This window comes from Notothenia rossii (genome assembly GCF_949606895.1).
Source record: "Notothenia rossii genome assembly, chromosome: 12".
NCBI classification, from domain to species: domain Eukaryota; kingdom Metazoa; phylum Chordata; class Actinopteri; order Perciformes; family Nototheniidae; genus Notothenia; species Notothenia rossii.
The window spans coordinates 17,740,558-17,763,001 of NC_136911.1; the positions used below are offsets into that span (position 1 = coordinate 17,740,558).

Below are 22,444 nucleotides of genomic sequence, written 5' to 3' on the forward strand. Positions count from 1 at the left end.
GTGTGACCTCACTTCATCCTGAATAAAAATGTGATTGGTCCGAGCGGTGAGGTTCAGCAGCTGTCTCTGTTTCTGTGTCTCAGACTCTCCGGGGGTCCCTCCCAGCGCCAACGCCCATCAGCTGTTCAGAGGCTTCAGTTTTGTGGCAATAACAGAAGAGGACACACAACCACTACCTAGCAATATTGTACAGGTGCACACATACTTTCATACTGCACGGGGAGACAAATAACCAGTGACACCGCAGTCTAGCATTACATATAACGATAAGAATTCAAAGCGATAATGTGCAATAGAAAGATCAATTATATCTATGCAAACAGAAAAAGTAAAATGTCAAATAAAATACAATTCTTTAAAAGACAATACATTCACCTTTCCACCAATGAGCAATAGGTATGAATGCCTTAATGAATCATTGTCATTATTAATGTTTGCTTTGACATGTGTGTCTTTGCACGTAGCAGCTGCACAGAAGCACGTCTCAGTTTTCAGACGCCTACGAGATAAAAGAGGACATCGGTGTGGGCTCGTACTCCATCTGCAAACGTGCCGTGCACAAAGGCACCGGCATGGAGTACGCAGTGAAGGTAAGAAACACACAAACGTCCAAACGTAATATATATTTTCCACATTTAACTTTTCCTTTACTTTAAACTCTGTTTTCAGATCATTAATAAGGCGAAAAGAGACCCGACGGAGGAGGTGGAGATCCTGCTGAGATACGGTCAACATCCCAACATCATCACACTCAAAGATGTGAGTGGAATAAAACGTATTATAAAATATTATCCAGGAGCATTTGGATTAAAGGACATAGTGAGGAGTATTGAGTATTGATCCCGGGGACAACGCCATAGAATAAACACAAAGTCCTTTTTTCCATCCACTGAATTTCACATGTATTTCTGTAATTGTAGGTGTTAATCTGCGTGTTTGTCCAGAGTGACTCAGTCGGGCTGAACCCACATTTCTGTGTGGACAAAAGATCTTAAATTCCCTGGTTTGATGCAATGATTTCATGACTCACTCGTAATTATCGAAGTTAAAAATATCGTCTTGCTGCTGGGTGAAAAGTTCCTTGAATCACTTCTTGTAACTGAAGCCGATTAAACCTACATTTATGCCTTATACATTTAAAGTTGTTGTAAAACAGATTTCATTATTTAACTATCTGCTAATGAATGTTCTGCTGATTGATTAATGGACTCAAAAACAAATTCTTGAATATTTGTATTCTCAAATATAAAACAGTGTAAAACTTGTTGTTTAGGAAAAGAAAACACCGGTACCAAGTCTACCGCATAGTCTCAATGAATCAGTATCAGGTCCACTTTACCTTTCAGGCTGAACCTCTTAGTTGATATTGTAATTTGATAATGCTGCATGTTTTAGGTTCTATTGATATCCAGAATTAGAAGGCGTGATTGGTCCAATTTAGAAATCTCTCACAATAGATGATTTGTAATGAATAATGTAGTGACTAAAAGGTTAATTTTGTGTTGTTGCCGCGTGCTAGGTGTACGACGACGGCCGCTCGGTGTTCCTGGTGACGGAGCTGATGAAAGGAGGCGAGCTGCTCGATAAAATCCTCCGGCAGAAGTTTTTCTCCGAGAGAGAAGCCAGCGCCGTCCTGTACACCATCACCAAGACGCTCGAGTACCTGCATGTGCAGGGGGTACGTTTCTGTCTTTAAGAGAAAAACACCTTTTAGAGTTGTTTACTTGTTTGCTCTTAATGATAGCATTACATCTGATTTCCATGCAGCATGTAAAAACGAGTTCTTCTCTCTGATCATTTAATGTGGTATACTCTGCAGATTTATCGTATCTAGTTCATCTTTCGGGTCACAAAGAACTGAGTATTTTCAACTAAAGGTGGATTTTAACTCATGGGAGAAAACGGGGACCGATTCAATTGTAGTGTTGTTGAAGAGATAATAAAAGTCAAAGAATTACAAGAAGAAAAAAAAGAAACAAAAAAAAGCAGATACACAGATTTCACATAGATATCTTGGAGTACAGCTTTGAACAGAAAATGTACCCTGTAAGTAAACATCCTCCTTCTCCAGGTGGTGCACAGAGACCTGAAGCCCAGTAACATCCTGTACGTGGACGAGAGCGGGAACGCCGAGTCCATCAGGATCTGCGACTTCGGATTCGCCAAACAGCTGCGAGCGGAGAACGGTCTTCTGATGACGCCGTGCTACACCGCAAACTTCGTCGCTCCTGAGGTACGGAGTCCGTTACTACAGCATCAGGACATTTCTCACTCTTTATGTCTTTTATGTTTTAGTGTTTGTTGCATTGATTCGTTTTGTTCAAATGTTCTTTCTTAACTTCTTTGAAAGTGTTATTCTTGATTTATTTTAATGCAACCAAACAAAAGTAAAAGGCTAAATAAATTGTTGTTTAAATACCATTAATACAGCTGTCCAGTATTAACGTATGCATAGAGGAAGGGTTGTGTGTGTATGTGGTATATTTATATATTTCTTTTTACGTTGTTTCTGGCAGGTTTTGAAGAAGCAGGGTTATGATGCAGCCTGTGACATCTGGAGTCTGGGAGTCCTGCTCTACACCATGCTAACAGGGTAAACACTTTTTATTTTATTAACATGAAAACATTTTTATTGCTTAATTATTGCCAACAAACATCACATTTTTCACAATTTCCAATATAGTTCTCATCTCAAATAAGGTTAGATTAAAATAATTCCCATAGTAATGTGGATAAAAAACATTACTCCGCCCAAAAATGATATGAGAGTATAACTGAAAATACTGAAATATTTGTAGTTATTTCTCGACTTATCTTAGTGTTTTCTGTGTCCCTATATGATATTAATGTTTTTGTAAATGATTCCTGACAGATAGATGTAATAAACGTCACAAATCTAAATATGAATATGTTTTAAAGGTTCACGCCCTTTGCTAACGGTCCCGAGGACACGCCGGAGGAGATTTTGGCTCGTATCGGCAGCGGGAAGTTCTCCCTCACTGGAGGATACTGGAACTCTGTCTCTGCTGAGGCTAAGGTATGGACTCTAACATAACTCTATTTTAAAACAAACCAGAAACGAGAGTCAAAACAAACGACTTTCATTTAGACAAAGATGAGTCTGAAGGAGACAGGCAACCCTGCTACACTTTCTCTTTGAGTATTTCCATTTGACGTCTGCTCCCAGAGTGGAACATTGTGCTTTTTATTGAAAGTGCATTTAGTGTTTAAATTACATTTGGCTCCGACTCTTAAGTATCCTGTCTAATACTTATGACCTCACTGTGTTTTCCTACAAACCCCCCCCCACCCTTTTAGGACCTGGTGTCTAAGATGCTGCACGTGGACCCTCACCGACGGCTGACAGCGGGTCAGGTGCTGCGACACCCCTGGGTGACTCACCGGGACCAGCTGCCCAAATACACCCTGAACAGACAGGACGCCCCACACCTGGTCAAGGTATTTCAAAATAAAGGAGAGCGGGGTTTGTCCAGAAGAAGGAGAGTTTGGGTCTCAAACTATGAAATCATTATTGATACATCCCCAAAGAAGTTCACATGGTGTATCCTCAGTGTTTAGAGATTATTAATGTCAGTCTATGCTTATTTTGTTATATTCAGTGATGCAAATTAGTCGCTTTTCGGCGCCTCCCGCTTTTTTAACGCTGATTTGGGTGACTTGTGTAATTCGCGGAGAACCGAAGATTTTTCGTTTTGGGGGTGGGGTCCGTCGGTCCGTCCGCCCGTCCGTCAGTCCGACAAACGGACAACTTTTCACTTCAAAAAAGAAGAAGAAATCTAGACAGCAAAATAATTAAAAAAGCGAGTGCCTGTTTGTCCTGGCCAAGGGCAGGTTCCTAGAACACAACACGAGCGTAACGTGTCTTCACGTGGTATATGTCTCGTCGGAAAGGAGTGTAGACTAGAGTGATGACGGAGAGCACCGGAACGCCGCTCCAGCTCTTCAAATATTGCAGTACCCATAAGGAGCCGTACACACCGCAGTGTTTGCGTGGCTGTCTTTAGTTGTAAGCACAGTGGCGATCTGTTGCTATTAACATCTGGTTAGCTAGCTATGCTAACGAATTTAAAGAGCTTTTCTACAACCAGGTGGAAGAGAGCTCTCTCCTGAGAGGCTCAAATAACCTCAGCTCAGTGAGGTTAAGGCACACCTTGATATGATCATTATAATTATTAATGAGACATTAGAGTCTAAATGAAAAACAGGTATAAAATACAATATGACAGTAACAAAAGAGTTGTTAAAAATAACAAGAATAGAGTTTAAAAGGGGAGTGATTTGTAAAATATCCAAAAAGAAGAATCTGCTTACAGTTCTGCTTCATATGGGTGTTGAGAGATGTATCCATAGATCTCTTCAGGTTGCTCTCAAAGTGCACCAGATTGATGCTTTTAACTTCAATATTTAAAAAAAAATCTTCCTGGGGGAGCATGCCTCCGGACCCCACTAGAGGAGGTAAAGTCCCCCCCACTTAAATCATGTTCACATGGATAGGATACTTAATACATTCGCACACATCTTCTGTCCATATCTTTCTGCCACAACCATGCACGTGCGTGCGTGCATGCGCGAGTCATGGGAAAATATCTGGATTAAGAGGTTGCTTTTTCTTTGCACAGCATGAAAGAAAGGCCAAATTAATGGGCTGTGATTTTAGTTTTTTTAAGCAGTTCAATCATTTGTACGGCCCTCGGAGGATCCATCCATCCATCCATCTTCTCCCGCTTATCCGTGGTCGGGTCGCGGAGGTAGCAGTTCCAGCAGAGAGCCCCAAACTTTCTTTTCCCTGGCCACATCAACCAGCTCTGACTGGGGGATCCCAAGGCGCTCCCAGGCCAGAGAAGAGATATAATCCCTCCATCTGGTTCTAGGTCTACCCCTTGGTCTCTTCCCAGCTGGACGTGCCTGGAACACCTCCCTAGGGAGGCGCCCAGGTGGCATCCTAACTAGGTGCCCGAACCACCTCAACTGGCTCCTTTCGACGCGAAGGAGGAGCGGTTCAACTCCGAGTCCCTCCCGGATGACCGAACTTCTCACCTTATCCCTAAGGGAGACACCAGCCACCCTGCGGAGAAAACCCATCTCGGCCGCTTGTACCCGCGATCTCGTTCTTTCGGTCATGACCCATCCTTCATGACCATAGGTGAGGGTAGGAACGAAAATGGCCCGGTAGACAGAGAGCTTTGCCTTCTGGCTCAGCTCCCTTTTCGTCACAACGGTGCGGTAAAGAGACTGCAGTACCGCTCCCGCTGCTCCGATTCTCCGACCCATCTCACGCTCCATTGTTCCCTCACTCGAGAACAAGACCCCGAGATACTTGAACTCCTTCACTTGGGGTAAGGACTCATTCCCTACTTGGAGTGGACAGTCCATCGGTTTCCTGCTGAGAACCATGGCCTCAGATTTGGAGGTGCTGATCCTCATCCCAGCCGCTTCACACTCGGTTGCGAACCGATCCAGTGAGTGCTGAAGGTCGCAGACCGATGAAGCCATCAGAACCACATCATCTGCAAAAAGCAGTGGTGCAATCCTTAGTCCACCGAACTGCAGACCCCCTCCCCCACGACTACGCCTCGAAATCCGATCCATGTATATTACAAACAGGATTGGTGACAAAGCGCAGCCCTGGCGGAGGCCAACCCTCACCTGAAATGGGTCCGACTTACTGCCGAGGACACGGACACAGCTCTCGCTTTGGGAGTACAGAGATTGGATGGCCCTGAGTAGAGACCCCCTCACCCCATACTCCCGCAGCACCTCCCACAGTGACTCCCTGGGAACCCGGTCATACGCCTTCTCCAAGTCTACAAAACACATGTAGACTGGATAAGCATACTCCCAGGCCCCCTCCAGGATCCTTGCGAGAGTAAAAAGCTGATCCGTCGTTCCACGACCAGGACGGAATCCGCATTGTTCCTCCTCAATCTGAGGTTCGACAATCGGCCTGACCCTCCTTTCGAGTACCTTAGAGTAAACTTTCCCCGGGAGGCTGAGTAGTGTGATGCCTCGGTAATTGGCACACACCCTCTGATCCCCCTTTTTGAAAAGGGGAACCACCACTCCGGTCTGCCACTCCTTCGGTACTGTTTCCGACTTCCACGCAACGTTGATGAGACGTGTCAACCATGACAGTCCCTCAACACCCAGAGCCTTCAGCATTTCTGGGCGGATCTCATCCACCCCCGGGGCTTTGCCACTGTGAAGTTGTTTGACGACCTCAGTGACCTCCCCCCGGGAGATTGGTGTCGATCCCCCTTCATACTCCAGCTCTGCCTCTAACATAGAGGGCGGAGTTGTCGGGTTCAGGAGTTCCTCAAAGTGCTCCTTCCAACGCCCTAACACTCCATCAGTTGAGGTCAACAACGTCCCATCCTTACTGTACACAGCTTGGATGGTTCCCTGCTTCCCCCTCCTGAGGTGTCGGACAGTTTTCCAGAACAACTTTGGTGCCGCCCGAAAGTCTTTTTCCATGTCTTCTCCGAACTTCTCCCACACCCGCTGCTTTGCCTCGGCCACGGCTGAGGCTGCTGCCCTTCGGGCCTGTCGGTACCTTGCAACTGCCTCGGGAGTCCCCCGAGATAACAAATCCCTGAAGGCCTCCTTCTTCAGTCGGACGGCTTCCCTGACCACCGGTGTCCACCAGGAGGTTCGAGGGTTACCGCCCCTTGAGGCACCTAGGACCTTGAGACCACAGCTCCCCGCCGCGGCTTCGGCAATAGAGGCTTTGAACACCGACCACTCTGGTTCAATGTCCCCAACCTCCACAGGAATGCCCGAAAAGCTCCGCCGGAGGTGTGAGTTGTACAAATTGAAAAGAAAAAGGTTCCCCACCCCTGCTGTAAATAATAATAAAAACCCTTGATTTATAACTTAACATCTCTGTCTCCTATTGATCTGAGTATATTATAAAGAATAGTCAGTTAATTGAAGCATTATAGCACAGGCCTGTCAGATGGTATATTACGCTGTTTTTTTTCTGCTTCGAATAGTTCTCTCTTTTTTCACCATACGTGTGTTTGCATCCCTGTATATTGTTTCAAAACAATGTCAACATTTTGATTTAGATTAGATTTTTAACGGGAAATTAATTCACTGGTATCTTTACTCTAAGTCTCCAGTAGTTATGAATTTTAAATATGCCAAGAATCTGACTTCAGTTCAGATACAACTAGCCATTTTTATTTATTATTCAATTTTTCAACGCACCAATTTATGTAAAATAATGCATTCAGTGTTCTTCCTGCAGGGTGCGATGGCAGCGACGTACTCGGCTCTGAACAGGAACGTCCCCCCGGTGCTGGAGCCGGTGGGCTGCTCCACCCTGGCCCAGAGGAGGGGGATGAAGAAGATCACCTCCACCGCTCTGTGACCTTTGACCTCCACCCCCCCTCAACTCTGAACTCCACCGGACCTTCATCCTCCTCCTCTTCCTCCCTCTGGTCCGGGGGACAGACTACTGATGGACCCAGGAGCCGCTAACGCCAAATAGAAACAGAGACCACGCCCCTCGCTGCCGACCCCGCCCGCCGTCCTGCACCTTAACGGACTCTTGTGATTGGTCGGTTATCTCTCAGCTCGAGAAATAATCAGTTCCTGTTTTTGCTTCGGACAATCAGCGCAGACCCCGAGAGGGAGCCGGCGCGAGGAGAATAAAAGTACTGTATTTATTTACTTCAAAAAGGGGAACATAGGAACGTCTAATGTATGCATATAAAAAGCTAGGATGGTCGTTATACTGTCGTTAGGGTCTGCGTAGCTGCAGATTCTGTATTTAAACCTCAAGAAGCCTCTGAGAGCACGGCCACTACGGAGAAGGACATAAACAAGATGTTGCTTTCAAGATTTACCTGCAGAAAGGGAAAGATTAAGACATAGGAAAAGGGGGATATTATCTGAGTGGTACATTTACAAGAAATCAGTATTGGGCAATATATAACTAATCTGAAATGTTAAAATGCACTTAAAGGAAACCCTTAAATATTACCTGAGAATAAAGAGGTACATTTTCAAAAAATAAGTCAATGATATGCAAGACAAACTCAAAGGATGTGTGAGGGGAAAAAAGTCAAAAATAGATACATTTGCTAGGAAAAAGAAACCCTAATTATTCTCTGAGAATAAATGTGTACCTTTACAGGAAGTAACTAAAAGAATGTTAAATTAAATAACGCGAGAAAGCTTCTTGCTTCCAAAAAACAATGTCAGACACTTCGCCCCGGAGTGACCTTGCTCTGTACGAGCCGACCGATGGAGAGCTGAACTGTAAATATAAATACGTACGAGCATCTCAGGTTTCTACGAATCAAGAAAATGCATTTTTTATATATCCAGGAGGAAAGAGGTGTACATAGAATAAAATAGAATAAGCACACAGATGTATGTGGCGTTTAACTAACACGCAGAAAAGTTTCACTCCAAACACCCGATGCTTTTTGTCTTTCCGTTACAGATTTATTTTAGCTTTAGACGTCGTTGTTTTGGAGTGAAACTCATCCTGAGGCATCTCTTCTTCATGTAACCAGGATGTTTCTGTCTGTTTTAAACTCAAAGTTTAGCAGAAAAAACAATCCACAGCTGGTACATTTTAAAATATTTGTATTCCAGCTTAAAAACTAACTGAATTAAAGGGTTAGTTCACCCATACGTTTCTTTCTTAATAGACCGCTGATTTATTCATTCAAGTCAGCAGAGGTCGAGGTATTGTGGTTTTAATCCCCAATATGCTCCGAGAACACTTGAAGCTACATTTCCCAGAATGCAATGGAGGGAAAAGCTAGTTTAAATACTTGCATTTTATGGATTTTTTGCCAATTTCCCAATGATTTCTACAAAGTTACTACATCATCCAGTACACACACACTCCATTTCAAATCAATTCAATACTTAGTTTTTTTCATGCCCGGTGAAACATTTCAAAGCCGACACTTGAAATATATTCATTTTAATACTGAAACCAAATGCATTCTTCTTTTTGGGAAACTTTGCAGAATATTATATAGAATGATCAACGTGTAAATGGTGAACTGGCTCTTTAATTACAACACAAATCAGACAGATCAGTGATTAAAGAATCTCTTCCGAAACTTAATTATTTTGTAATATAATCTGGAAACGATGTTAGGCCTGTAAGTAAAATAGAGGTGCGCCTGTGTGTTTCTCTGCTGCAAAAACAAAACAGACTGAAGACAATCAGCGAGCACGAAACATAAGTCCCTCCTGCATCCGTCAGAAATACTGTAATCTTTCTGTGAATTCCTCCCCGTGCTCATCCGAATGTCCGTCAACATAAAAAGGGATCTATAGATTTTTTTGTTGTTTTATATATAATATGAAATATATAAATGTTGTTTGCCTCGTCTTTCGTTGTACAGCTCTGGGATAAAGGAATGTAAAAGGATTTTTTTCTGTAATTATGAACTGGGGAATAGCTTTCTTCTTCTTCTTCTTCTTCTTCTTCTGTCAGCGTTCAGCCTGCTGCTACTCCAGCTCTCTGTTTTTGTACCTGCAGCGAGAGTTGGACTTTCTATTAAAAACAATAAAAAGGATAATCAGCTGATAACGCACTCTGACTCTCTTTGAGCATGTTATAGTTTGGAGATTTTACAAAGGGGAAGTTCACACAAAATACAAAGACTACTTTCCTCTATTGTGGTATGAAGAAATGAATACGTTTTGGTTGTTTTTTTTATACACAACTTCACCACAAATGTATATTAAGTTGTGTTTCATACAGGGTATTTTAGTTAAGATGTACAGGCAACATGAGCTTAAAGGTAGGGTCGGTAAGAATGGAGAAACCAGCTCGAGTGCGCTAGAATTTGAAACTACGCAGCTGAAAAAATTTTGCCCCTTCCTTCAGACTTCCTTACAGAGCCCCTCCTCCAACACACACGAACGCGCACATGACCAATGAGGGCACGAGATGAGTTTGTGCACAGATAGAAAGGCTGACAGGCAGGTAGGCCTGAAGGGAATTACCTACCCCACCTTTAAGTGGTTTTATGCAAGACGACACTGAAAACTAATGTCAATTTGATATTACATTTTTCTAAAACATATTCGGTGCCTACAAACGAAGCATTTCATGGTGAGTGAAATAACGCTGATTGCTAAAAAAGTGGTCTTTTATTTTAATGAGAAAATTATATTTTTAACTAACAAACGACCAAGATTGAATTACATTTACTATTTTGCATTTCCAAAAAGAAAACATCCCCTTTTTAAATGTTTAAAATATTTGTTTGTCTTTAATGTGTCAAATATTGTTGGTTAAAATACTTTTTTACTTCCATTTTAATGTCAAGTCATTCATGTTTAAATCCACTGTGCTCAAAAAGAAACTAAATTGTAGAAACTTTTTCGTAAAAAGGACACAATCTGGATCATAGCTTTTTTATTTTCAGTCCCATTTATTACAAATGATATGAGCTCTACTGCCGTTTCAGTTCATTTCCATTAAATCAGCATACAAATCATGTTTTACTGTCTTCTCCTGTAGCTCGAACGATGCTGAGTAACACAGAATATACATGCATCAACTCAAATCCAGCATTAACACCAGCTTCTTTTACAATCTGGGTCAAACATTAGAGAATTCATGGGAAAACAATTGCCAACTACTTTGTTAATTGATTTATTGCCGTATCACCAAAAGTGATCTGGATTCAGCTTCTCAAATGTAAAGATTGTTTAATATCATTACATATCATATAACTGTTGGTCAAACAAAACCACAAAACTTTAAAGGTCCCCGATTATACTTTTTTTTAAATTAAGGTATTTTTTTAATTTCTTCAGCGATTAATCAACAAAATAATTAATATATGAAAGTAAGTCATAGCCGGGAGGGATATGAACCTCTTCATTGGATTCTTAGCAAGTAAGCGTAGATCCCAAAGTGTCAAATTATTCTTTCAAATTAGAGCTTAATCTAGACCCGGTCTTAAAAACTGCATTGTGACATTGATGATCCTTAAGCTTTGCCAATTTAGAAAAATAACCCAAAGACATGTCCGTAGTTGCCAGAAGATATTAATAAGTAATATCTTCTGGCAATAAAAAGAATAAGCATAGATCCCAAAATGTCAAACTATCTCTTTTATTCGAAAATAGAAAACAAAAACATCTGTTTCCAAAATATCAATTCACATTAACCTTAAGGGACAACTTGAGTGCTTTTTTTTCTCTTAATGCATTGCATAAAGGGAAAAATCGTTATCGGCAAATTGTCAAAATCAAATGATCGGAATCGGATCGGGAGCAAAAAAAGGTGATCGGGACATCCCTAGCTGCTTTAGTCCTCAAACACTGAGGGAAATAAAACAAATTGAGTCAGAAGTCAGAGTCGTCTGTGGCGGAGTTATCGTCGCTGACGGAGACTTCGAGTTCCCTCAGGTTGCTTTCAGGCTCTAGCAGGTTGTTCTGAGACTCCTGCAGCTTCTTCTCCCTTATGTTGTCGTTCCTGATGTGGACACTCAGACCCCGCTCCGTCATCTCGTAGATCTGACAGCGGGCGCAGTAGTACGGCGACACTCCGACATGCCTGAACTGATCGGCCAGGTAGGACGTGAGCGACAGGAAGCCTTTGTTGCAGATGTCGCAACGCGGCACGACGCCCGGGTGCTCCTGCTCCAGGTGTCTCCTCAGACCGGGCTTGGCCCCTGTGTACCCCGCCTTGCTCTCCTGCGCCTTGCAGAGCAGGCAGGTGAACACGGCTTCCTGATTGGCGTGGCGTTTGGTGTGTGAATCCAGATCCAACTGAGTGCGGACCGACCGCTGGCAGGTGGTGCAGAAGAACGTCCTCCCCCCAAACTGGTGCGTGTGTTTCAGATGCACGGCCAGACCGGCAGGTTTCTTGAAAAAGCGTCCAGGTGGCGGGCAGAGCTTGCACACCAGCTGCTCTTTATCAGAGTTCATCCTCATAATGTCCCTGTAGTCCTCCCCAAGCTCAAGCAAACACTTATTACTCACCACCTCCTCCTCCTCCTCCTCTTCCTCCTCTCGGTCCTTCTTCCGCCGCACCCTCTGAGGTCTGGAGGGTTTGGACATCACGCTCTCTCTCGCCGCAGCATGTGTAACTATCTGCTTTTTGGTGGGCAGTGGTTGATCCACAGACATGGTGAACTGGTAGCTCTCTCCCTCCTCTTCGGGGTTTGAGTACTCGATGACGTAGACACCGTCTTCCTCGTCGTTAGCCTCCTCCTCAGCGGGAATGGAGTACTCCACATCGTAGCACACCACAGAGTCTTTATCCTCCGCGATGTGCGTGTCGTCGATCCTCACAACCGTGATCTGATCCAAGCTGCTGTCACAGTCCCGGTTTATGTTTCCTTTCACCCCAGAGGGCGAAGTGGACTTTCCTGCAAGCCCACCCGCAACCGCAGCTTGTGCAGAAGACATCTAAACACGGAAAAAATATATAAATGGTTATGTTTTCAGGCAACAGATTAACTCAGATCCAACAGAACATGCATCATGTTTTCTAACTATGTTGATCAACAGGAAAATATTGTGCAACTATTTGGTGATGAATTAACATCTGAATCAATCCTTTTTTTAAAGAGGTGAAGTAAAGCCACTGGTTACAGCATCTTAAAATATGAATGTGTTCTGGTTTTATTCTGAGTACCGACTTTGATTTTTGGGAAATTGTTAAAACTATTTTTGACTATTATCAAATATTTCATTTTGTGTTTTCAGTTTTTTCCATGCAATTTCAAACTTCAAATTATCACCTTTTCCTTTCTATTGATTCAATTATATACCAATGTTATTTAGATAACGTGAGCAGGTTTATGTTATGAATATAATGCTTAAAAACACATGTAAGCAAAACAATTATAATATGCCACAACACTGTAGGATATCATCTTTCTTCCCTTCTTTAGCTAAACAATAGAGAACAGAAAACACCTACAAAACCATAGATATATATATAAACGCTAGATGACTCACCCGCGCTGCTGGCCAATGGAGACCGACGTTGCCACATGGCGGCCATCTTGCCACAGGCAGCTCCCTCATTCATAACATTGTGTCTATGGTGCACTATTGAAATAACCATAGCTTGCTCAATTTTCAACCAATTTTAAAACGGTTTGGTTTGTTATAAACATCAAATATGTAGTTATGATACTGCATACTTATAATCATGGACTTTTTTTTCCAACATGTTTTGTTGTCTCCGGTATCATAGCCATGCTAATAACGTTTATAATAAACCAAACCGTTTGTAAATCAGTCAACATTTCAGCGAGTTGAGTATTTTTGTGCAGATCACTCACCTTACAACAGCTGTAGCAGTAGTTGTTGACAGTGGCAAGATGGCCACTGGTGAGCTACGCTGGCGACTCCCCCTTGAGTCATCTAGCCTTTATTTATATATTTATATGCACAAAACAACCATAAAGGAACACAAATAAACCAGTTAATAAAAAACTTTATATTATTTTACGTCTTGTGCGCATTAATCTTCAGGTGTTAGGCAACAAATGTAGAAGAGAAAAAGTTTTTACTATGTAAAAAGAATTTGCAAGAGAATACTCTGAGGTACTTTTACAAAGTAAAGTACGTTTGCAAAGTAAAGTACCTCAGATTTTCTGACCAATCCTTGACCATCACTCCCGCCACCGGCTGCTGCTGCTGCTGCTGCTGCTGCTGCTGCCACCACCGGAGCTGATAAAGAAGCTGGTTGTATTGACGGAACCGCACTAGCTATCAGCCTCACACGGTCCTGGCTTCGATATCCCATCCTGAACTGCATCACATCACCTGCATCATAATCCTCCTGTCTAAAATGAGCGCCACAAACTACCGCGTTTTTCGTCGCAGATGCGCTAGTGAAGTCCCGTCTCTTCACCTGCACAAAACGCACCCAGGAACGAAAGCTAGCGGCGGTCCTTCTCCTGTTAGGGAAATTGTGGACTCGATGTCCTGACAGGCTGGAGTTTGTGCAACCAGCACAAACACAACAGCACACCATGATGTAAAACTAGCGAAAAAATACCAGCTCACTAAATCACCACCGCTCAAAAAAACTACTACCGGGGCGCGGTCAGAGAAGGAGTCCGAGAAGGTTGCTCCCCTTTGTGAGGTAATATGACGCGTTTGACGTATGACGTTTTAAAAAAGTCGTTAGTAGCAGAGCTCAAAACGGCTACTTTCCCCTCTGAATTCCTCTTATGTCTCGTGAAACATGTAAAATCCTGCCTTAACTTTCTTTATTGTAATTTTCAGGCAAGGTTAAGCATAAATGCAGTAAAAAAAAAACACTGCAAGTTGCTCTTTAAGTAGCCTTCAGCACTTTAGTACGTTGTTGCTAATATGGAAAACGCCGCATATAATATCCAGTTGTATTTACCACAAAGAGAAGCGGCAAAATTTAACTCACCATTGTCCTGCTAAAGTCAGCCATCACAGACAAACCTCGTTGTGCTAAAAACAAAACTGCAGCTAGCTTAGTAACACGCTAGCTAACGTGACTCCAAGTTAACAGTCGAATAAATATCACCTTTTAAAACTTTACGTCACTTTGCTATTTTTCTGCAAAAACACAGAGGTGAAATGCACTTCTAAATGTATAAACCATGAGATAATTTAGCTGTGTGCGTTGCAGGAGGGTTAAAAGGTCCCGAATCAGTAGCTCAGCTCCTGCAAAATGTTAAATGTTGTTCTGGGGAAATAAACACAGTAAAGTCTCAGCGCAGCGAGTTCCTCCCCCTGCTGGCGCGGAGGGATACATCGTTGCAATTAATAGTTATTGCAGGGGAATCTGATACTGATTAAAAATACATGTTGGAAGTCATTATCATTCATTGGTGGACGAAGTATTCAGCATTAATACCACACTGTAGAAATACTCTTGTTACAATTAAAAATACCTGCATTTAACAAGTAAATATGACTTTAAATGTAGCCCTTTATAATTTAAAGACAATGAATTGAAAAATAATAATTAGACCAAGTGTCAGGCTATCTCTTTCCTCATTTGATGGTTAATTGTGTGTATTCGGTTAAGAACCAGACAACGTTACATAAAAAACAGTTTAAACAAGTGTTTGGGAGTTCTGCAGGCTTTTGTCTCTGTAACAATCACCTTTTACAATAAAGCAACGTGGTTTTGAATGTCTTGGAAGGCGCATGCGCAAACCGGCGGAGCGAATCAGCGGTGACTAGCTAGTTTCTTGGTACGGTTCAGTCAATTTAGAACTGACTGTTGTACACAGTTCTCGTTTATTAACTGTACGTCGTTTCTACGAGCAGGATTAACGTGACCAAGGCTTAAAAGAATATGCCCAAGAATAAAGGTAAGAGACGGAGGAATAGTGTGTCTGTATTGTTGATTGTCTGTCGAGTCCGCCGTGAAGACACACGCAGTGAAAACGTGACACCGACCAGCTAACGCTAGTTAGCATCAAGATTTTCTATTGCATTTTATTTTATCTTTTATTAACACGGAACTATGAGTATTTTTAATCAAATGTCACGAGTTTCTCTGTGTAACTAACTATGTAAACATACATTCGGCTGAGATCATGATGAATTTAGTCTAGGCTAAATGAAGTTGTTAAACACTTTGTGCCTGCCAGCCGGCTAATGGCTAACGTGCTTAGCAGTTTAATACCGTTGCTAGCTAAGTAGCTAGTTGCTCACCCCACCCTGTTGAGGCCTGTGACTGCTGCGACTTTAATTTCACAATAAACAAGTAAAACGCCAACATGGTATATTTGTTCCTCGATATTAAACTACTTTGATAAATCTAACGTCTTTAGAATGTTGCCTATTTGTGTTTACTAGCAAGGCGACCTAAACGTTAGCTTCTGTTCTTACCATTTACTATTCAGATCCTTTTTATTTAAGTACTAATAATGCCACACTGTAAAACGCTTGACTAAAGCTAAAAGCCCTTCATTAAGAATGTTTCCCCAGTACAAGCGTTAGGATATAATCGGGTAAATGCTCGTACTGTTAAAAGTCCCCTGGTACTGCTGTTATATTACTATTTTATATCATCTGATTGTTATTACTAATGCTTATTTTTTATTATTAACTAATGATTATTTTCATCATGGATTCATCTGCTGGTTATTTTCTCTAATCAAGAACAGATTCATTTGCTTTAGGTTTCAGCTTTCCTTGTGTAAACACAGTAGATTAGTTTCGTTGTAACTGAAATACCATACTTTATAATATCTGATATATTTGATGTAAACATAGTTTTTTTTTAAGTCACTAGCTGGCAGATTAGTGCGGTTGAGGGTAATGTTCATTATTCTCTTCTAACTGGTAGTTGTGTACAAAGAGACAATTATCTTTTAAATTTGTGTACAAGTAAACGTACTAGGTAACATTTGACCCGTGTTGACACTAGTGTTTATCACGTGTTATATTAATAACCACTTAAGATTGTGGAGAAAATGTGTTTATAAAACGTATGAGAAGTAGCAGTACCTAAGAGCTAACTGATACACTTTCCCCATCCTCAGTGAGAAAAATGTATTATATATGGATAATGGATAACATTAATAACCATCTTTTTTTTCTTCTATGTTCCTAGGAAAGGGAGGAAAGAATAGGCGACGTGGAAAGAACGAAAATGAGTCTGAGAAGAGAGAACTGGTGTTCAAAGAGGACGGACAGGGTGAGTACCATTTCTTCAGGTGATCGGGGTTATTGGAGCCAGCTGCTTCCCGGACAATGGCACCAAAGGTCCATCTTTTTTCCCGGGGATGTGTGTTTGGTTTGACTTGTAAGCAAATCCAGGACACAGAGTTAAACTGTTCGCATTTGGTCTGAATAAGTCAATATGGGTCGACTGCAGTCACTATCCCTGTTGGTAGATAAAATAAATGTTGTTAGTAATTTACATCGGATAAAAACAAGGGAAATCACCCATCTGAGTAAATCCTTGACGTTAGTCTATAATCAGAAAAAGTGTTGTAAATGTAAACATGATCTAATCATCGATTTTCAGCAAAAAGGGCAAAACAAATAGCTGATTCCAGTGTCTCAAATTTGTTTTGATTTTCTTCCATGATATTGAATATTTTAAGCCGTTGGTTGCACAATACAAGCAGTTTGAAATCCTAAGCTTGGGCTTTAAGACATTTTGATTAAATTAAACGTATAGACTGAAAACCTCAGAGTTGTATGTTGACTGAGTGCTAATGAAGATGAAAATGTGTAACAGTCATTCATTTAGCAAAAATAAGTGTTCTAAACGGTCGGGCTGCCACAATTGTATAGTAAGGAAACCAGTCGTTAATTTTCAGTTTCACATGTGTAGCTTTAACAACAATGCAGCAGTTTAGAGGAATCTGATGAAATCTAATAAATAATAAAAACATAACCTATATATTCAGTTGACTGCAATTAAGAATTCTTAGCCAAAAACTCATAATGTTAAAACTTGAAGGTTTTTTGGGAACGTTGTCACTGAACGTCTCATTAGATGGTAGTAGCCCCCTGCAGTCAGTGTTCAGATCGTCTGCAGTGCTCGCTGCTACCAACATCTCTGGTGGCAGGAGAGTGAGCTTAGTGTGTGGAACAGGATTTTATACTACAATTCTTTTTGGGGACCATAATACATTTTTCAATTTTCTGTGCCCTTTTTTTTTAGTCAGTAAGGATAATCAAAGTTATGAACATTTTAATTGAAATGTACCACTTATTGCGAGTGTTTTTTCCCCTCAATATGATAAACCTATACCATCCCATAATCACTTACTGCCTGCCTGTTATTCTTGATAGAACAGTCACTTTGTTCATGTAATCTCTCATTTTAAGGTTGTTTTCTTTAGTGTATTTTCTTTGACCTCCCTCTCTCGTCTCTTCCAGAGTATGCTCAGGTGATAAAGATGTTGGGGAACGGGCGTCTGGAGGCCATGTGCTTTGATGGAACCAAGCGGCTCTGTCACATCAGAGGAAAACTCCGAAAAAAGGTAGGAATGTCCCGACAGTCCTCTCGCACCTTTTCCCCCCGACCAGCACACACAGGAAACCTCCTGACGGGATGCTGAGTCGGTGTGTTCTCAGTGGTCAGCGAGCCGCCCGTAATGTGTCTGCATGGAACCCATTGAGGGTCACAAAGTGCAGAGTGTGACAGCGGATGGGTAATCTCTGATCTTTTTGTTTCCTCCAGGTCTGGATTAACACGTCAGACATCATCCTGGTGGGACTGAGAGATTACCAGGTGTGTATTTCCCTCACACACAACACAGATACGAATAAAGACAATATACGTGTATATAATCAGGGGTGCACTTAACTGGTACTCAGGTACGCATGCGCGGCAACAATCTGAAATGCGTACCGTCACTTGTGTCACAAAGCGCATTTGCGTACCGACGTACTTGAGAAGCTTTTCCAGAAGGCGGTTAGCTCACCGTGTGCACAGACAGGGCTGCTGTTGACGTCGGTCTGTACAAAGGAATTGTGCCAAAACTAAGCCAATCGGCTGCGGAGGGAGATTCCCCCCCCCCCCCCCCCCCTCACTGGAGAACTGCGCTAAAACAGCTGATCACAACGTTCACGCTCTGTGGTCATGTCACCCCGTTAACGTTCGCGATACAGAGGGCTTCATCAAATAACTTTGAGTGGAGCCAGAAGTTGGAGTACCAAACACTGACTCGACTCCAAGTACTCATCTGAGTACCTCACTGAGAAAGTTATGTGCACCCCTGTATATAATGCTTGGATAACTCTAATTTTGAAGACACCACGCGTCTTATGGGTGTCTTTTAGGATAATAAAACACTAACATTTCTGCTGCATTTAACCTTTTATGGGTTCTAAAGTTAATGAAGGAACCGCTCCTAAATTACTGATACAGTTGAATATCATTTTGATAACGTGAAAAGTACGAGATGTTTTTTTTTGTCTTTTTTTAACGAGTTCATCTTAAACCAATATAAAATCCAGTTACTCCCTTTTTATATAGTAATTAGTAAAAAAAACAAACACCAAATGTAAATTAAACTCAGACAAAAGAGTATTCTACCCAAGCCTTAATATCGTAATAATGTACTTACTGCCTTTCTTGTCGCTCATTTTAAGCACTTGGTTTTTATGTTTAACCTAAACATTACGTCATCGTTTTGTGTTTCAGGACAACAAAGCTGACGTGATTCTGAAGTACAACGCAGACGAGGCTCGCAGTTTGAAAGCATACGGAGAGCTGCCCGAGCATGGTGAGTCAAACCAAAACCACAGCTGTTGTTTATGTATCTATTGTTGTGCCTATAACCTGAGGTTAACTGTTCCTAAAGCTGACCAGAGTGCTGCCATTTTAAAGAACGGCTATATTGGTGAAACGTTTTTTCAAGTTTCTGACTTTAAACAGCAGAGGTTCTCACTGTCTGGACCTTTTATTTAAACTTATTTTTATGTTTTTTTTTACAAATCATGTTCAGTGTTCAATCTGCTCTGTTAACATGTATTGTATTTGCTTTCTAACTCTTTCCCTCCATCTTCCTTCTCGCAGCCAAAATCAACGAGACGGACACCTTCGGGCCCGGAGACGATGATGAGATCCAGTTTGATGACATTGGCGACGATGAAGATGACATTGATGATGTAAGCTTATCTCATTTTACAATGAACTACTCTGCGGGGTTTAATAGTGACACTATTCGTTTTTTTTAATATACCTTAAGTCAAATGCTTGTCAAGCAGCCGTAAAGAAGAACTTTGTCAAAAGTGAAAGGAAATAATTATCAATTGATTGACTATTGAGAACCTTGACTTGTATTGAAGTAGCAATAGCACACTGTAAATAGACGGTCTATATTCATAGATCTGTGTTACTTGCAGAACAAGTTTTATGGCTAACGGCACAAGAAAGAAAATACTTGAAAGACCATAATAAAAATGAAATATTTCTGTTTTCTCTCTTCAGATCTAAAGACTGCTACTGGAGGGGGACGTTGGGATTTTACAAGAGATGCGCCAATTGGTATATTTTGAGCCGATACACCGAACCTACAGTTCTTATTTTTCATTAAGATCAGCCTATGCCAATCCAATACAGTTTATTAAAATGTTTCAATTGATTCCATTTTGTTAACCTTCAATAAACATCTTTGTTGTTTTTAAGAACTTAAAGTGCTTTTCACGTAGGGGGAAAATCATTCTTGAAAAACGGACTCTTGAGTTTATTGTTGAATGAATGAGAAGCTGCTAGTACTTCATGCAGTTGGATTGGAGAATCAAGAGTAGGCTGATCACCAGCGTTATATTTAGGGTGAATGTCTGGATGCTAGATTTTCACCTTTTTTATTTTTTCCTCTAACATCAACGGCAAGTTAGCCATCTTCATTTTTTTTATTGTATTGTCCTTGAAACACTTACTCTCTCGACGATACCACGACTGCAAAATATCTCACACCAGATGCACCATCTTTTAAAAAATGTATTTATATTGATTTCGCACTATGTGGAATTTAGCAAGAAGTACCGAATCTCAGGATTCGTCAATAAAAAGATAAACCATGTTTGTGTTTTCCTCTGGCAGTCTGTATTAATGTAGTTGTAGCCTGTGAGGCAGTTTTAGACGGTTTGAAAGCTGTTTATTAATGACTGAAGAAAAAAAAAAAACTTTAAGTACGGCTCTGCATCTTTTCGTAAGCGTTTTCCACTGACATCGTTTTTAAGATTGAAATCAAAAGAAGAAACAAAATGTATTTTTCTATCGTTTCCCTTATTTGTCTTTTCTGTTTGTTATCATGTTCTGTTTTGAACTCTTCGCTGCTTGCTCTGCGGCTTCAACACACACAAACACACAACTAGAGCAGCGGTTCCAAAATCTTTCCATCAGTAACCTCAGATCACAGCTCTCACAATAAGCTCTAAGAAAAGAAAATATCACATGTATAGTCGTTTATTTTCCTCCCTCAGTTTGGGAATCGCTGCTGTAGTGTACATGGAGTCTGTCGCTGTTGTTGCTGTAACAATGAATGACTAAAAAGATGTTTGAAGGCTGGGTTTCCAATAAAGATCTTAACTCCATTAACCGGGTGTTTTTTTGACACACTTCCTGCAGGTGGCGAGCTTGAGCTAAAGTAGAGATGAAGCCCCTCACGTTTTACAGAGCTGGATGTTGAAAGGGAATGATATGTACACCCAGGTTCCATTTCTGTCATTAGAGAAGTAACTTTATTAGCTGATGTGTCCTTGAGCAAAGAGCTGAGTCCCATGCAGCTCCTGAGCCATCAGGTGTGTTTTTATTTCTGTGTGCTTCCCAGGGGCGTTTCCTGGACCTGGAAACATTAGGGGCTTAGTCCACAGTGGCGGCGCCAGAGATTTTCTTTTGGGGGTGCTGTGGGGTTGACGTTTCATAAAGGGTGCACAAACATGTAGGGTTTCACATTAAGGTACTGGGCGCCGCGCTACAGTGGAATTTTCTACTGCAACAATCCCCACACGCACATACTGTACACAGTATGCCCGCGACTGTTACAATGAAGGCTCAATAATCAGCTCACGGCATATAGGTGTAAGCAGGGGTAAAGTACTATTTTTATAAGTGGGGAGTGAACCTAATATCCTCTAGGAGGGTCCGGGGGCATGCCCCCCTGGGATTTTTAAATATTGAAGTTAAAAGCATCAATCTGGTGCACGTTGAGAGCAACATGAAGAGATCTATGGATACATATCTCAACACCCATTTTAAACAGAACTGTAAACAGATTTTATTTTTCTTTATGGATATTTTACAAATCACTCTCCTTTTAAACTGTATTCTTGTTTTACTGTCATAGTATTTCATAACAGTTTTTCCTTTATTCTGTTTTTTTTTTTATAACTATAATGATCATATGAACCCTTGGAAAGAATCTTTTACATAATTGCATTCACTGAACACGGGAAATTACGATCCTGCCGTCCTCTCCTCTCCGTCTCTCTAGTCATGATGAGGTTCAGGTAAAGCATTTAAATGTAAATATTGAATGTATTTTCTTTCACAGAAAAGCTAGAAATGCTGAGATATTGTCTAATTGAATAGTTACACAATTTAAATGAAAAAGGCCCTGTCAGTCTTTGGCGACCCCTAGTGAGGATTGGGAGCTAGTGTTTTGTGCCCAATGTTTCAGAGATATCTTGTCTAATTTAATTTTTTTCACAAAATGTGCACATTTTACAGGATCCTCCCAAAACGTAAAATAAAACATGGGCTAAAAATATATAGTTTTAAGTACAGTTTTAGATATTTTATCTTCAGTTAAGTATTTAAATGTTCTGCTACTATAATACAAATATAATAAATCTGCCTTATTCTACACATTGTTTACACACTAATGCACCAATACTTTTATCCTAGTTATATTATATACTAAACGTGATTCTAAAATGGGTCATTGTAAAAGTATACAGCCTATATTTAAGTGCTTTGAGCACCAGGAAAAGTGCTATATAAATCAAATGTATT

The 22,444-nt window shown here is 41.2% G+C and overlaps 3 protein-coding genes across 9 annotated transcripts in view; 2 read left to right on the plus strand and 1 right to left on the minus strand.

The window, feature by feature from the left end:
* rps6ka3b (ribosomal protein S6 kinase, polypeptide 3b) overlaps positions 1-9,580 on the plus strand; it is a 39,227-nt gene extending 29,647 nt beyond the window's left edge. For 2 of the 3 annotated variants that reach the window (XM_079662178.1, XM_079662180.1), the window contains 9 exons: positions 84-193; positions 465-590; positions 670-759; positions 1,520-1,678; positions 2,072-2,233; positions 2,517-2,593; positions 2,920-3,037; positions 3,319-3,459; positions 7,268-9,580. In XM_079662178.1, the coding sequence (XP_079518304.1) occupies positions 84-193; positions 465-590; positions 670-759; positions 1,520-1,678; positions 2,072-2,233; positions 2,517-2,593; positions 2,920-3,037; positions 3,319-3,459; positions 7,268-7,390 (1,106 nt within the window). In that variant the 3' untranslated portion in view covers positions 7,391-9,580. The remainder of the gene's footprint in view (positions 1-83; positions 194-464; positions 591-669; positions 760-1,519; positions 1,679-2,071; positions 2,234-2,516; positions 2,594-2,919; positions 3,038-3,318; positions 3,460-7,267) is intronic. The other variant, XM_079662179.1, reaches the window with a different exon arrangement.
* Positions 9,581-10,399: 819 nt separating this feature from the next.
* Positions 10,400-14,903, minus strand: LOC307026667 (uncharacterized protein). 5 transcript variants are annotated; one of them, XM_079662241.1, is made up of 2 exons: positions 13,610-14,903; positions 10,400-12,420 (listed from the first exon to the last, which is right to left on the minus strand). In XM_079662241.1, exons 1-2 carry the CDS (start codon positions 14,000-14,002, stop codon positions 11,353-11,355), a joined length of 1,461 nt encoding a protein of 486 aa, XP_079518367.1. In that variant the 5' UTR covers positions 14,003-14,903; the 3' UTR covers positions 10,400-11,352. The 5 variants fall into 5 exon arrangements, with proteins under 5 accessions (XP_079518367.1, XP_079518369.1, XP_079518370.1 ...); XM_079662243.1 differs by having other exon boundaries at positions 14,411-14,881; XM_079662244.1 differs by having other exon boundaries at positions 14,531-14,877.
* A 246-nt stretch (positions 14,904-15,149) lies between these two features.
* eif1axb (eukaryotic translation initiation factor 1A X-linked b) lies at positions 15,150-20,510 on the plus strand. The gene is made up of 7 exons (XM_079662246.1): positions 15,150-15,326; positions 16,577-16,660; positions 17,857-17,960; positions 18,161-18,211; positions 19,127-19,208; positions 19,502-19,593; positions 19,916-20,510. The coding sequence occupies exons 1-7, from the start codon at positions 15,311-15,313 to the stop codon at positions 19,919-19,921; spliced, it is 435 nt and encodes a 144-aa protein (XP_079518372.1). The 5' UTR covers positions 15,150-15,310; the 3' UTR covers positions 19,922-20,510.
* Positions 20,511-22,444: the final 1,934 nt, after the last annotated feature.

Excerpts from the sequence above, each read along its gene's own strand:
- eif1axb (XM_079662246.1), top strand. Across the intron at positions 17,961-18,160 it reads GAGGAAAACTCCGAAAAAAG|GTCTGGATTAACACGTCAGA; the intron begins GTAGGAATGTCC and ends TGTTTCCTCCAG. Across the intron at positions 19,209-19,501 it reads CGGAGAGCTGCCCGAGCATG|CCAAAATCAACGAGACGGAC; the intron begins GTGAGTCAAACC and ends TCCTTCTCGCAG.
- LOC307026667 (XM_079662241.1), bottom strand. The coding sequence starts at position 14,002 with ATGGTGTGCTGTTGTGTTTGTGCTGGTTGCACAAACTCCAGCCTGTCA. Across the intron at positions 12,421-13,609 it reads GATTGGTCAGAAAATCTGAG|ATGTCTTCTGCACAAGCTGC; the intron begins GTACTTTACTTT and ends TTCCGTGTTTAG.